Here is a 14837-nt window from a genome sequence, read left to right on the forward strand (position 1 = left end):
CTGTATAGGCTCGAAATTTATCATGTTTCATTGAATTACGAAGTAATGATAATTTGGATAATGCCACTGCATTAAAGGTTAGTTAGTTGGTCATGGGTAATCTTTTCCTTTGGTATCTTGTTATTGTTTTCAGAAAAAGTAATATACCGACTTAGTATACATGACAGCGTTTACTGCTCAGTAATCAGCTCATTGTAAATACATCTCGGTCCTGCAGGAGGTTAATCGCAGCCCGAATAGCTCAGGGGTAACATCTCTATGACTCTATGTGATACACACTCAAACCCGTGAGCATTTGAGTTCTATATAGCACGAAACCTAGGTCATTTAGGGTTTACTGTCAATTTTCTCCAATCTTGAACTATCGAAATTATGCTCCCGAACCAATATGATGTTAGATAGCTGTTCTTGGGTTTTCATGAGAAATTCAAAATGCAATATTAAATAGCTTGTTTTATTACGAGCTAACTAAGTACCTATTATAATTTAAATACTAAATGAATTTAAACTTCATCCCATCGCACAAGCAAGTGGCTATCAGGACTCAGTGGCCGAGTGAATAACGCGATGGCGTTTGAAGGAAAGTTACTGAGTTCGAGTCGCAAAGTGAACATCAACTCTGAGATTCAGATACATCCAGCTGACGAGTCCCAAATAGGACGAAACGCGCGTCCTGGATTCCACTACTAGCCACTATCCATCTTTGCTTACCCTATAATAATTTAGTTACTAAGACGCCTTATGGTGATAAACATGATGAGACTGAAGAATAGAAGCCAACTTGATCAATTCTGAAAAATGACATTAATGAAGTGAACAATTTTTCAGAGGACAGGTAATGGAAAACAAGTCTATTCTGAATATATATAAAATTTGAATATTATGTTTGAGTTTATGAAAATAATTTAAAGCTTTTTGATATTAATTAGTTGAATACATGAGTCAATGAAAGCTAGACCACCATGGAAGACCTGGAAGCACTGGACTGCCATTTCGTCCTATTATGGAACACTTCAGCATTGCGCATCCACGATCCCGCACACCACACTCGAACCCAGGACCTATCGGTCTCTCGTAATGTGTATCCTATCCACTTCCATCGTCTTTTCTTAATTTTCTTTTCAACTGGAACCTGGTTAGTTCTCTCCCACAATAGGCTGTTACTGATGGTATCCAGTCAATGGACATTGAGTATAGTGTCTAGATAGTTGTTTATAAGTACTTGTACATTTTTGATGACGGTTGTGGTAGTTCTTCACGCTCCAGATCCATACAGTAGAATTTTCCTGAAGTTCACATCTAGTATTTATATTGGTTGACAGTTATTTTGAGTTTCATAAGTTCTAATATAGGAATGCTCTCGTTGCTTTGCCAGTCCTAGCCTTTACGTCTGCTTCAGATCCTCATTGTTCATCAATTTTCCTACTCAAATATATGAAAAATTCCACTTCTTCCAGAGCTTCTCCATCAATTGTGACTGGTTTGGTGGCCTCCGTGTTATATTTGAGGATTTCGGTTTTTTCTTTGTGTACCTACTGATACAGAGGCTTCTGCTACACTGTTCGTCATGACCTGCACTTGTTACTGTGTATGGAATAGAGGGACTAAGTCATCTATGAAGCCCATATTGTTGGACCACATCCAACCTGTCCATTTTATTCTGTGCTTGCCCTGAGATGTAGGTGTCTTCATAATCTAGTCAACGACCACAACAAAGAGAAAGCGGAAGGGTAGACAGCCTTGTCTAACTCTGGCCCGCACTTGGAATATGCCTGTCAGCCGTCTTCTATGCACCACTTTGTAGTGTAGTCTGTTATATGAATTCCAGATGATGTTGACGATTTTCCGAGGTATACCATAGTGCTGAAGAAGTTTCTCTTATTCACACTGTTAAATGCTTTCTCATAATCACGGAAGTTGATATATAGTGAGGAATTTCATTCAAATGATTGCTCAATAATGATCCGTAGTGTCTAGATTAAATTTGTACACGAATGATCCTCACGGTATACGACCTGTTGATCTGGAAATTGGACGTCTATTGAGTCTTTCATCTGGTTCAGCAACAATGGTTATTGGATAAAAGAATTCGGCGAGGAAGAATTTAGTGAAAAATTCTGAACAGTGTTTTACCATACCTATTTTTCTGCCGAAATTCAATCATTCCGAACAATATTTGCACAGCTGTTATGCAAATAAGATACATTTAAATTAAGAAAAAGAAGTCATAACATGACTTTTTTTCCCATTCATTGATTGAAATAAACAATTGTTTATACATTTTTTTAAATGAAGACAACCATACCAACTTCTTCCATATATATACAATATGTTCATTTGAATCCAATTACCCCAGAGTAAAATTTTGATGTCATAAGTTTATGCAACGTTCTCTAAACTGAGACCAATGAAATTACCTGTATTTTTCACCTCCAGACGGGTTCTGTGAGCTTGCTCAACCCCGTCCACAGGTCGGTCTCGAGGATTGGCCCATTAATCAAACAATACAGTTGCCTTCAACGCCAATCAATCTATTCAATTCATTTTCAACAGACACGAATCTTTCCGCCAGTCCTTCCGTCTCTCCATCAATCCACTAGTTCATACATCAACATCAATTAAGTTTATTCGCCACAACAATCACAATGTCACCAAACACCATTTGTTTGAAATCAGGATTTTCTAACTCCATTAGATGGATTCTCCATATCCACCAACCAAGTTAAGGCTCCAGACATTCTTTTTTCTTTTATTAACCTATTTCCTGTTTATAGTATCGCTTACACTATTCATTCGATCAGTTTTAATGTTTTTTTGTTGTTTATTTTGTGTGTTTAGGTGTTTTACACTCGTCCAAGTATTCGTCAGCCAATATTTGATTCATGGTTTAATACTGCCGTAATATATCATGATAATTATCCAAATTTCAGTGAACAAGTACGTTTATTATGTTTGTGTGTGTGTGTGTGTTTGTATAGTTTCTATCGATAATTCCGCTTGTTTATGATAGTCGCGTTTTTATAGAGTTAATTACGTGTGTTTATGTGTGTTGTAGTTGGGTAATTCCCTATTTTTTTTTTACAGTTGTACACTTAAATCTTACTTACTTATGCCTGTTACTCCCAATGGAGCATAGGTCGCCAACCAGCATTCTTCAACCCATTCTGTCCTTGGCCTTCCTTTCTAGTTCTATCCAGTTCACTTAGTATTAATTAAATTTCATTAAAAGTAATATCAACATTTCAGACTGTAGATAGTTGACTTTAATTTTTATATTCATTTGTAATCTAACCAATTCATTTGATCACATCTATACTACATCAAAGAAGAATTTCATTAATGGCATCATTACAATTAGGTACAGATCTATAAAGTCATAATTTTTAAATAAATGAAAATTATCGATGATAATATTGTACTTTGTCCAAAGTAAAGTCGGTAGATTTAAGGGGTAAAACTACTCTTAACTCAAGTAGTTCATTTCATTGTGTTTGATGCATATGAATGTGATTCAGTAAATCATTGGCTTGAATTTCTATACCTCATTTATTTCAATCCACTGTCAGACAACAAAAATTGGCTCATATTTTTGACCAAAACGTGGCACAAATCCATGAAGTCACTAACAAATGGACTGAGCCATTCTGGTAGGTGTAGACTACCTGGTTAGGATTCGCGAGATGATAGCAATCGATGGTTAGAGACCTTGAATGACATGGCTGATAATCGTTTGCAATAGCGAATGTGCATCCACTGTTTGTGTTCTACCAAATTCTAATCTTCTGAATTCTTCATGTCTCTATCTTTTTTCTCTTTCCAAATTTATTTCACTGGATTATACTCCCTCAAACACTAATCTTTCGGTTTACTGCTTATACTCTTTCTACTTCTACCACTATGGGATTTGAATCGACAACTACATCTCTGTGCTAATGTTGTATGGCAACTCGAACTGATGTACTTACGTACGAAGTTCTACGTTGTGACTGACTGATTGACATATTTTTGTCCATGGATCCTACATAGGGTTGATGAGTTGGATAGCTTTTTATGTTATTGTATAGTCATCAATGATCTTGACATTTAGGAAATATTAAGTTTATTAATGAATTTCTCATTTAACCAATCAAGTTAGAGGAAAGTACAATAAATTTTTCCGAGAATATCACAGAATCTTTGATTTCTAGTTGATTTTTCAAGCGATTATATATGTCTATGAACATTGGAAAGTAAGCATGTGGTGTAGTGTACTTATATCCTCATAAGTAGTATATGGCAATGGTCAGACATAGAATGCATTTTGGCAGAAGACAGATAAAGAAAGAACTGAAATGAAGCGCAATTGGCAGGAAAATGCATGAACAATGAAATTAAAGAAGATGAACTGATATTTACCGAAGGAACAGTAAAGATTGAGACAATTGGTTGTTACCACAATTGATTGATCACTGGGTGGTGATCAATGTCGTGCGTGTCAAGTCCTTCAATAGTGATTACATCTCAGTCCTACAGGAGGTCGGTCGCGGCCCGAGTAGCTCACTGGTAACGTCTTTGACTGTGAAGCTGAGTAACACGGGATCGAATCCGTCAGGGAGCACCAGTTCCCTCAAGATTACAGGTACACCTTGCTGACGAGTGCCAAGTAACACGAAGCCCGGGTCCAGGGTTTCCTGTTGACCACCTCCAACCGCCACAATTGGTTGTTATTTTGCAAATTAGCTGTTGACTGTATGGTTATCAGAATTGAGTGAGATAGTCTGTAATTTGTGCTTAAATACATTCGATTGTCCCCAGTCGTGTACTTGTTCACTACAAACATACATCACTCTTGTTATTGTACTATCTTTCTGCTAATAAAAATAGATAGACTAAATGATATGTTCTATAATCTTTACAATAACATACACAACACACACACACACGCATGGGCACCATTAAAAAGGGTTAACTAACCAAAATTAATAGCATTGTTTGTTAATGAAAACAAATGTGCTTGGGATTATTTTATAAGAAATTGTTACAGAAATATAGAACATGAATCTTATGTAAACTACTTTGTCTCATGCTGTAATCGGTTATCTTTCCTTAGCTTTCAAACTTATGATCCAAATAGCTTAGTGATAATATTTTTGACTGCAAAATGTTCTGATACCGCGTTCGAATCTCATGAAGAGTAAGAAAATCAGATCCTAACAACTAATAGTTGTTATATCAACATCTTGGTTTTATTTGTGTTGCTACCTTTATTGAATAAAAAAATCACTGTACTATCAACCAGGCAACTGTGTGTTTAAATCCTGTTTCAATGTGAACAATTGTGTTGTCCTTTGACATTATTAAATATAAGTTCAAGTTGAATACATAGACCCCTTTCTTGGTTACGGAGATATATATTTATAAATTCATTTTAACCCACGAAAAAAAGATCAAACCAACTAGGGATTAGCCAGATACATTTATTTAATGTGGTTAAAAATCATTTAGCTTGTCAATATGGAAACTATTCAAAAGTCTTATTATGAAATTTTATGACAGATGTCCAAAAAAATACAAACAATTCGAAAGTAATCAACTTCGTTTACAAGCCCCCAAATGCCCTGGTAAAGCTGAGAGTGGAGATAGTCCGCTCTCCCTCTCGAAATGCTCTCACATGGCCATACGTATGAAGCTTCTGCCAGGGAAGTCCTACTCACTGCCTTCTCGTGGCGGGGGTGTTGACTACAAACCAAAGTTGAGAGGACGAAAAGCGAATGTCCGACGCTTTTGTGTGGCGCATATATATCTGGTACCCCCTTGTACCAATATTTATGTGTTCAAATAAATAAAAAAAACCGTTTTACAAACTAGAAAAAAAGTTTTTTTTTGTTCAGTCAGTTGACAAGAAAGATCTTAGCCAATTAATCATATACCAATCAGGCGGAAGTTCATACTATAAATCTTTATCAAACAATGTTTTACTTTCCAAGAATAATGGATCTAATTATTGAAACATCATGAATCTGTAAGCAAAGATGGATAGTGGCCAGCAGTAGAATCCAGTTTGCTTCGCGTTTCGTCCTATTTAGGACTCGTCAGCTGTATGTACCTGCATCTTAGAGTTGATGTTCACTCTGAGACTCGAAAACAGTACCTTTCGCTTCAAACACCATCGTGTTATCCACTCAGCTACTGAGTCCTGATAGCCAATTGTTTGTGCAATGGGTTGAAGTTTAAATTCAATTAATATTGTTTGTTTGAATCTTCCCATTGATGTGTTAGGACTGCAACTGGTCAGTCTCATGAATCGGTATTATTTACTGATATTCAAGTTCATTCTGTATTATTTCATTCAAATAACTTGTTAATATTAGCAATAATTGTTCACAGTGATATCTCCTTCTCTCTTTTTTTTGTTTTGTTTAGGCTAAAATTTGTTTACCGCTAAATTTAACTTCAAAACATCATTTATTATTTCGTTTTTATCATGTAAGCTGTGAGACAGCTTCAACAAATTTATTAACTTCGAAAGAGAAATCTAACAACAATAGTAGTATTAGTAGTAGTAATACTACTAATAATAAAAAACCTGTTGAATCAAGTACAGGCTATTCATGGATTCCAATACTTGGAACAGATGGAAAGTAAGTTATTTATGTACAATTTTAATAACTTTAATACATATATCTTTTCTTATAAACTGATATCTTTTCAAAACTTGTTTTACGAACTAATATTGGCTAGGTTAGCGTTTTTTTAGCGAGTTGGTTTTCTACGGGATGGGGTCGCTAACCCCATGCCTAACCCTCCTCCTTTACCCGGGCTTGGGACCGGCAGTAGCCCCCGGAGGAGCTACAGGCGGAGTTAATATCGGCTTGTGTATAGGTATAATTGAGAACTGACTTATCATTGACAGTTGTTACGTTCTCTTTTGAAGATTGTTGGTGTCACACACACACACAATCACCACTCTGATCCCATAGTCTTCAAACAGTGTAATGATTAAGTTTTTGTGATTTAAGTTAACTGTTACTATTCCAACTCGCTTAGTGGACCCTCCATATCTACCAACGCGGTTAAAGCGCCGGACATTCGCTTTTCTTCCTCTTAATTTGGTAAACAACAGTAATGCCACGAGAAGACAGTGAGTAGGACTTTCCTGGCAGAGGTATATACGCGTGGCCATATGAGAGTATTTCGAGAAGGAGAACTGACTCTCCCCACTCGGCCGTACCAGGGCATTCGGGGGCTGTCTGTTGTGTTGAATTTAAGTTTATTTACTATGGGCGACATTACCTCATATAAAACCATTGAGATGTTGATTATATGTTTAAGTATAATTGGTTCTTTAGACCCTTATGAACCATGGAATCTATGATCAATATGATAATATTGAATGTTCGCCTTTGTGTTTCATGCTAAATTCTACGTATAATTGTCTAATAGTATTATTAATGATTAGTTGAGTGAACGTCTTAACTTCACAAAAATAATTACTTTTCTTAGTCACCAGATATTGTAGCATGGGACTCTTAATTTCAGTGTCGTAGGTTCAAGCCTCACATCGGGCGTCGTCCGTTGAGGCGGTGCACTGTGTCTATTAGTTACCGACATTAGCCCCTAAATGCCATGGTACTACCGATGGTGTGCAGAATAAGCTCTCCCTCTGTAAATGCTCTCACATGGCCACGTGCATACAACCACTGTCAGTGAAGTCCTACTCACTACCTTCTCGCGGCATCACTGTTGTTTACGAAATTGAGAGGACGAAAAGCGAATATCCGTCTCTTTAACCAGGTTGATGGATATGGAGGATCCACCTTGGCGAGTTGGATAACCCTGATTCCAAACCAATGGTGTCCATGGGTTGCGGGATCTTGAAGGAACAGATGAAGTATGAATCTATTATTGGTCACCGTCTACTATGGGACTGCTTCTCTTGGCATTGCCCCACCGCCTTATGGATTAGATCTGTAGGTTGAAGGTTCCGGTATTGACCCCCTGAGAAAACCACCTGCTTCGATTTGGGCACCCGAACAGTATTCCAAACTTCACACAAATCGAATGATTTATGTGGTATATGTCTGTTTGGCGCCTCCTTGTACCAATGTTTATGTGTTTGAATAAATAAATATACTGGATACTGCAGTGACTAAATGCATCGATGTGTAGAAAAATCCAACAATTCACTGATTTATTGAACCTATTTATATGATTACCAAGTAACGAATATTCACTTCTTACACATGATCAAATCATTGAGCATTTCATCTAAGGGAAGACAAAGAGTGAATGGAAAACCAACGCACACCAATCAACTGCACTCCATGAATAGGAACGTTCAGTATTTGTTTCACCCTGTTTCTTGTATCTTTTATTAATACATTTCTGTAACAACGTTGTTTGTGTTATACGGTCTTCAGAGTAGCCATTGTTCCTGGATACGGCGTAAATATAACCGGCGTTAGGTATTAACCGCGAGGTGTAACGCCGACGTATGCTAGAAGATCGTGACAAACACGACTAGACCCTCAATCATCGACACAGATCACCTACTGACAATTTACTGAAGCTTCATTCCAATTATTTACCAATATTGAATTGAATAAATTACATATTCATTTTTACTGTTGTTAGTGATGAATGATGGTTATTCGCTTATGCTTCACATAATTTGACGAATACTGTGTCTAACTGATCGATGATTATGAACTTCTTATCTTTCTCACTTTCATTGCATACTTACGCATTGAATTTGTCTACTTCTCTTTCAAACTGCTACTCTATCTATTTTCTATCTGTCAGTTTAAATGTTGGAACATTTCAACTTCGTATTGCATCAACTATTCATCCGGGTTATTTACAACAATCAACTGTACAAGTAATTCATCTTTTCATTTATCCTATTTATTTGTATTTATTATTGATCGTGATGATGATGGTGATGATAGAACACACTTGGTTAGTTATAAGCAACTTAAAAATATAGCATATATGTGCTTTATAAAGTACATTGCTGTTTATGACTGTATTGATCAGTCTCATCTAGTTGACGAAACGCGCGTCAAGCTGAATTCTACTGCTAGTCACTATCCATCTCTGTTTAGAATGTTTGTGACTTAAGGCAATATCGAGGCAATCTGTGCAGGATGCATATATTCCAATAAGTGACTAATTAGTTGCAGTCCTAAACATCACTGGGAAGGTTCAAACAAATAATATAAAAATGAATTATCCGAAAATTGTTCAGTTAGGATGTGGAATTCATTCCAATATATGTAATTATGGGGTTCAGTCATTGTAATATTTAAATTCAATTATGTGTATCATTGGAACAATAGTTTGAAAGAAAATGTTTACCTATCAGCATCGATTCATTCAACTGGATAATGACCAACGTTGTTTTATATTAATCATTGTATTTTAGATTATGATTAGAAAGTGGGAATTATCCTTTTTAATGATGTTCAACATTTGATTTCATTCAATCTTGGCATATGTACACTCTCAAAATGCACTCACATGGGTACGCGTATATAGCCACTGCTAGGGAATTCCTACTCACTGCCTTATCGTGGCGGGGGTGTTGTTTACGAAATTCAGAGCACGAAAAGCGAATGTCCGGCGCTTTAACCGGGTTGGCTAATACAGGGGGTCCACCTAGGGGAGTTGGGAAATCCTGATTCCAAAACAATGGTGCATATAGGCTGGCTCTAGTATCCTGATGGAACTAATGGCGCATGAATCAATCGTTGGTCATCGGCTACCATACGACTGCATCTCATTAGGATGCTCCACTGCCTTGTGGATTAGACCTTCAAGTCAAAGGCTCCAAGTGTGGCCTCCTGAGAAACCACCTGCTTCAGCTTGGGCATCTGAGCAGTATCACAGCCCTCATACTAATCGAATGAGATTTGTGTGGCGCATATGTATTCGGTGCCCCTTTGTACTCATATTTATGTGTTCAAATAAATAAATACTCTAGGCGCATTGCCTCAATATAACCTTTATATATTACAAGCATTCAGAATAGATTAAGAAAGCACGTCGGTCTTGGAAACGATAGGTACTCAGTACTCGGCATATGTACACTCTAGGCGCATTACCTCAATATAACCTTTTTATATTACAAGGATTCAGAATAAATTAACAAAGCACGTTGATCTTGGAAGCGATAGATACTCAGTTCATATTTGAATGTTAGCCTTATCTCTAAGATTCAGGTTCGTCCACTGATGAGTCCTAAACAAGACGAAATGCACATCTTGAGTTTCAACACTAGCCTTAATCTATCTATTTTAAAAATATTGCATTTAAGATTGTTGTGAATGGTAAATTTGGCAATATATATCATCCATTTCTCCTTAATAGATAATATTTTATTCTAAAAAAACAATGTCTTTTGCGGATTACCGTACTTAAGTACCCATTATTTCGGTATGACGTCATAATCTTTTGTTTTTGTTGTTGTTGTGGTTACGGTTTATGTGTTCATCATTGTTTGTTTACCGATTATCGATTGTTATGTGTGCCCTGTATTCATACTTTGATTATTAAACTTCATAGGTGACTTTCATTCTCCCTTTTTATCATATAAATAGAATATTTTGTAAGTAGGTCATAAAATGTTCTAGTACAAAGATGTTTCGATTATCCACATATCTCATCCTTTTAATACTACTACTATTACAATAACGTATTAGTGTCCAATCAAGATCTTAAAATCATGTGGTTATCGTGTTACCATATAGACCTATAAGTGATGAACTCTGTGATGCTTGATGCCTCCGTATTTGTAAACATTAGTATTCATAATATTTGATATATGACTGACCTTGAAATCTAGGATGTATGTTTCTTTGTATTTGGAGCTTATCAGCTGAGTGTACCTGTATCCCAATATTGATGTTCACAGTAGAACTTGGACTTAATGCTATCACATTCGGGGCTGGGAGAATTGTTCTTTCCAGATAATCTCATACTGTTGAAAATTTCCTATATGGCCATCTTTCTCATCCAAACGTTATCGAGTTAAAGGATTATGGTCCTGATTGGGTGTAAAGTTCTAAAAACAGAGAGAGTTGTGAATATATTGTATGCCATTGGAACACCGTGAGATTGATCAATGAGTGGTCCTGTTGTCTCAACGTCCAAGGGGACTAGTGTAATTATGAGTTCCCATGGAGATATGGAAAGGATGATAATGGACTTGTTTATTACTAACTTCAAGGATGTTAATCCACAAGGAAGCTGATTATCTATAGATATATCTTTAGTTAGTAACATGGTGAAGCCTCGTAGACCCTTCTGGAGAAGAATGCTACATCAAAGCAAGGCACAACTACCGGGGCTCAATAGCTGTTTTTGCATTTTTGCGCAGAATCATTCCATCAATAGATATATGCCTAGGTAAAATGAATGGAAGGTCTCTAAAAGTGTAAAGAGGTAATGAAAAAGCACATTAAGGAAAATTATTTGGAGAAAGCTACTGGAGAAACACTTGGAGGGTGGTACTTGCCACACTACTCAGGTATAAACTTGAGAAAACTACTTTTACGAAGAATTCCAAGTAGTTAGCTATCAACGTGACTATGTAACTAAAAGCCAGAAACAGTTGAAACATTTATCAGAGGTGTTCTGGAAAGGATGACTCAAAGAGTATGTAACTATTCTTTAATTACGAGATGAATAGATTAGACATTATAGTAAATTTCAGAATGCAGATGTAGTACTCGTCGCCAACAAAACAATGTCGAATGAATAGACACTTTCCATAATTCATAATGTTCACGTCAGCGAAAATAGACTTGTAAAAGTAGTGGGTTTTTTGTTAGGGATTTCGGAAGATATATTTTACTGGAGTATGCAGACGAATAACCTGAGGATAGCCAAAAATCAAGCTAATTTCCTACTTAGCAGTTAGTCTGAATTCATCATGCAAGTAGAACGTCTTTCAATCAACTAGGTACTCCATTAATGTATGTTTGGTTCAAGAGAATGTACATCTATAAATAAATGACTAATATCACCTGTCCTCACACAGGTATGTACAGATAATATACTTACTTAATTACGCCTGTTACCCCTCGTGGAGGAGCATAGGCCGCTCACCAGCATTCTCCATCCAACCTGAAGTTAAAGTACTTAAACATGTACTTGACTACTGAGTAGCATTCACTAACCGAAATAGGTATACTCGTCCGTCTTTTTTGTCAATGATCGTTGAATTTATTTTTGTAAAAATGGTATATTCATCAACGTGTTTGTTTTTACCATTCACTGTAATAATCGATTTTGTTTGACGTCCAAAAAAATCTATTTTTTCAATCAATCAGTTGAGTGTTGGTTACACAACTAAATTTTCTTCTCAAATCAACATTTTCCTTTTGAAAACTGTTGTTATGGTAACAATCAGTTTAAAATGATTCATCGATCACTTTTCTTTACTAAAATTCGACAACCACAGAGCGAGGAATTCCTAGATGTGAGATCATAGTTACTCATTGTTGAGGCGTTCTAGACTTGGACGAAACAAATATCTAGCTTTGTAAACTACAAATTCAACAATTCTGAGAATAATTCAGTTTTCATCATGTTTATTGAAGCACTGGTCCAGTGTTTAAAAATAATGCTGCATTTATTCTATATCTCGAAGATTTGTATCCTCTTCTATTATCCCAAAAGCAGAACAATTAGATGAGATTACTAGAGTCATGTCACTTGTCCACGAAGCTGTTTACTTTATTTATTTTATTTATTTAAACACATAAATATTAGTACAAGGGGGCACCAGATACATATGCGCCACAAAAATCAAATGTGATCAGTGTGAGGGCTGTGATACTACCCAGGTGCCCAAACTGAAGCAGCTGGACTTCTTAGGGGGCCACACCCACAGCCTTTGACATAAAGGTCTAATCCACAAGGCAGTGGAACACCGTGAGGAGATGCAGTCCCATGTTAGCCAGTGACCAACGATTGATTCATACGCCATTCGTTTCCTCAGGATACTGGAGTCAGCCCATATCAACCCATGGAATGAGGGTTTTCCAACTCCTCTAGATGGACTTTCCGTGTCCACCAACCCGTTTAAAGCGCCGGACATTCGCTTTTCGTCCTCTCAATTTCGTAAACAACAGTAATGCCACTGTGAGAAGGCAGTGAGTAGGACTTCCTTGGCAGAGGTTGTATACGCATGGTCGTATGAGAGCATTTCGAGAGAGAGGGCGGGCCCTTCTCACTCTCAGCTGTACCAGGACATTGGTTAATGAGTAATAGCCAGTATCATGTTTGTATACGTTTTTATCGATTACGTGATTCTACGGATCATGATTGTACATTGTAACTTTATCAATGGAGTTAAATGATTAATAAAAGAACTGGATAAATATCACATATTCATAGATTTATCAGTATCATTTCTACAGGAGGTCATTTATAGTCAGAATTGCTTAATGGTCCCGAACATTTCACTATCCAATCAGTCACAATCATCACATTGTTTTAATTGATTAAACAGGTTATTGAACTGTTTAATTCATTTACTTTAGTTTTTAGTGTGATTAGTTTTTTTTTCAAGTTTCATTCTTGTTGTAAAATCAACACTATTTTTCATAGTTGAAATCATGAGTTAATTGAAGCTAGACCACCATGGAAAACCTGAAAGCACTAGACGGCCGTTTCGTCCTATGATGGAACTCCTCAGCAGTGCTCATCCACGATCCCACACTCGCGAGATTCGAACCCAAGACCTAACAGTCTTGCGCCAGAGCATTTAACCGATAAACCACTGAGCCGGCATCCAACGATGTTAATGTCTAACTTCAACCAATCCACGAAGTTTGAGCACCCGTTCACCAATTATCTTCAGTGAGTTGATATCTCTACAACAGACGTGATTGAACTCCACTGGTCACTGCTTCCCACTAGAAATCTATAATATGTATCTTGAAGTCAGTCACTAGTGAACATATGATTATAATCAGGAGGGGTTTTTTGTGGAGATTTCAGTATTTTTCATAGTTGAAATCATGAGTCAATTGAAGCTAGACCACCATGGAAAACCTGGAAGCGTTGGACGGCCGTTTCGTCCTATTATGGAACTCCTCAGCAGTTCGCAGCCACGATCCCGCACTCGCGAGCGAGATTCGAACCCAGGACCTACCAGTCTCGCTCCAAAGCATTTAACCGATAGACCACTGAGCCGGCATCCAACACTGATAATGATCATAAGAATAAACGTTTTATTCAATATTCATATATATAATACTATCAGATTGTTCTTTTTACACTAATCGTTTTATCTTGAATTTCTCTAGAACTTTCGTCATTCAAATTTAAATGATACCAGTAGTGGAACTAGCTTACCATTCAATATTGGCAATTCATATTCTACAAATAATAACAATAATGGTAATTCCATTGATATCACTTGGATTGATAATGGGAAATATTTATTTAAAGTTGATTTGAAACCTTTATCATCTATCTATACACATGATCCAGTATTATCAAAATTCTTTCGTGTTTGTAGTGATCTACTACCAAGGATGTTGTATTTGTCATCTACGAAAACAAATAATACAGATAAACAGAAGGTATCTTATTTATTTGTTTCCCGGTGATATGTTCAACTATTGCTAGTTGAACGAATTCTTTATAGTGAAGATTTCTATTTCTGTATCATCTCTTTTTGTGTCTCACTGTCTAAATTCAATTGATTTAACTTATTTATCAATTATATTGTTTTGTGGTGGTTACAATGTACCAGCCATGTTCGAACTTGGTGAAACCGATTGGCTCTTCTGACAGGAAAAATCCCTTCAATGCTACGGGAAGCCACTGCGCCAATGTCTTTTCGT

At 36.6% G+C, this 14837-nt stretch overlaps 1 protein-coding gene across 1 annotated transcript in view; it reads left to right on the plus strand.

Moving 5' to 3' along the window:
- Positions 1-14837, plus strand: part of Smp_176770 (dock-9, putative) — a gene marked incomplete at its 5' end in the record, with an annotated part of 121428 nt that overhangs the window by 25259 nt on the left and 81332 nt on the right. The window contains 5 exons of the mRNA XM_018791786.1: positions 9-77; positions 2839-2937; positions 6403-6620; positions 8782-8857; positions 14295-14573. Of these exons, the coding sequence (XP_018645106.1) occupies positions 9-77; positions 2839-2937; positions 6403-6620; positions 8782-8857; positions 14295-14573 (741 nt within the window). The remainder of the gene's footprint in view (positions 1-8; positions 78-2838; positions 2938-6402; positions 6621-8781; positions 8858-14294; positions 14574-14837) is intronic.

Source organism: Schistosoma mansoni (genome assembly GCF_000237925.1).
Source record: "Schistosoma mansoni, WGS project CABG00000000 data, chromosome 1 unplaced supercontig 0076, strain Puerto Rico, whole genome shotgun sequence".
In the NCBI taxonomy this organism is placed as follows: Eukaryota; Metazoa; Platyhelminthes; class Trematoda; order Strigeidida; family Schistosomatidae; genus Schistosoma; species Schistosoma mansoni.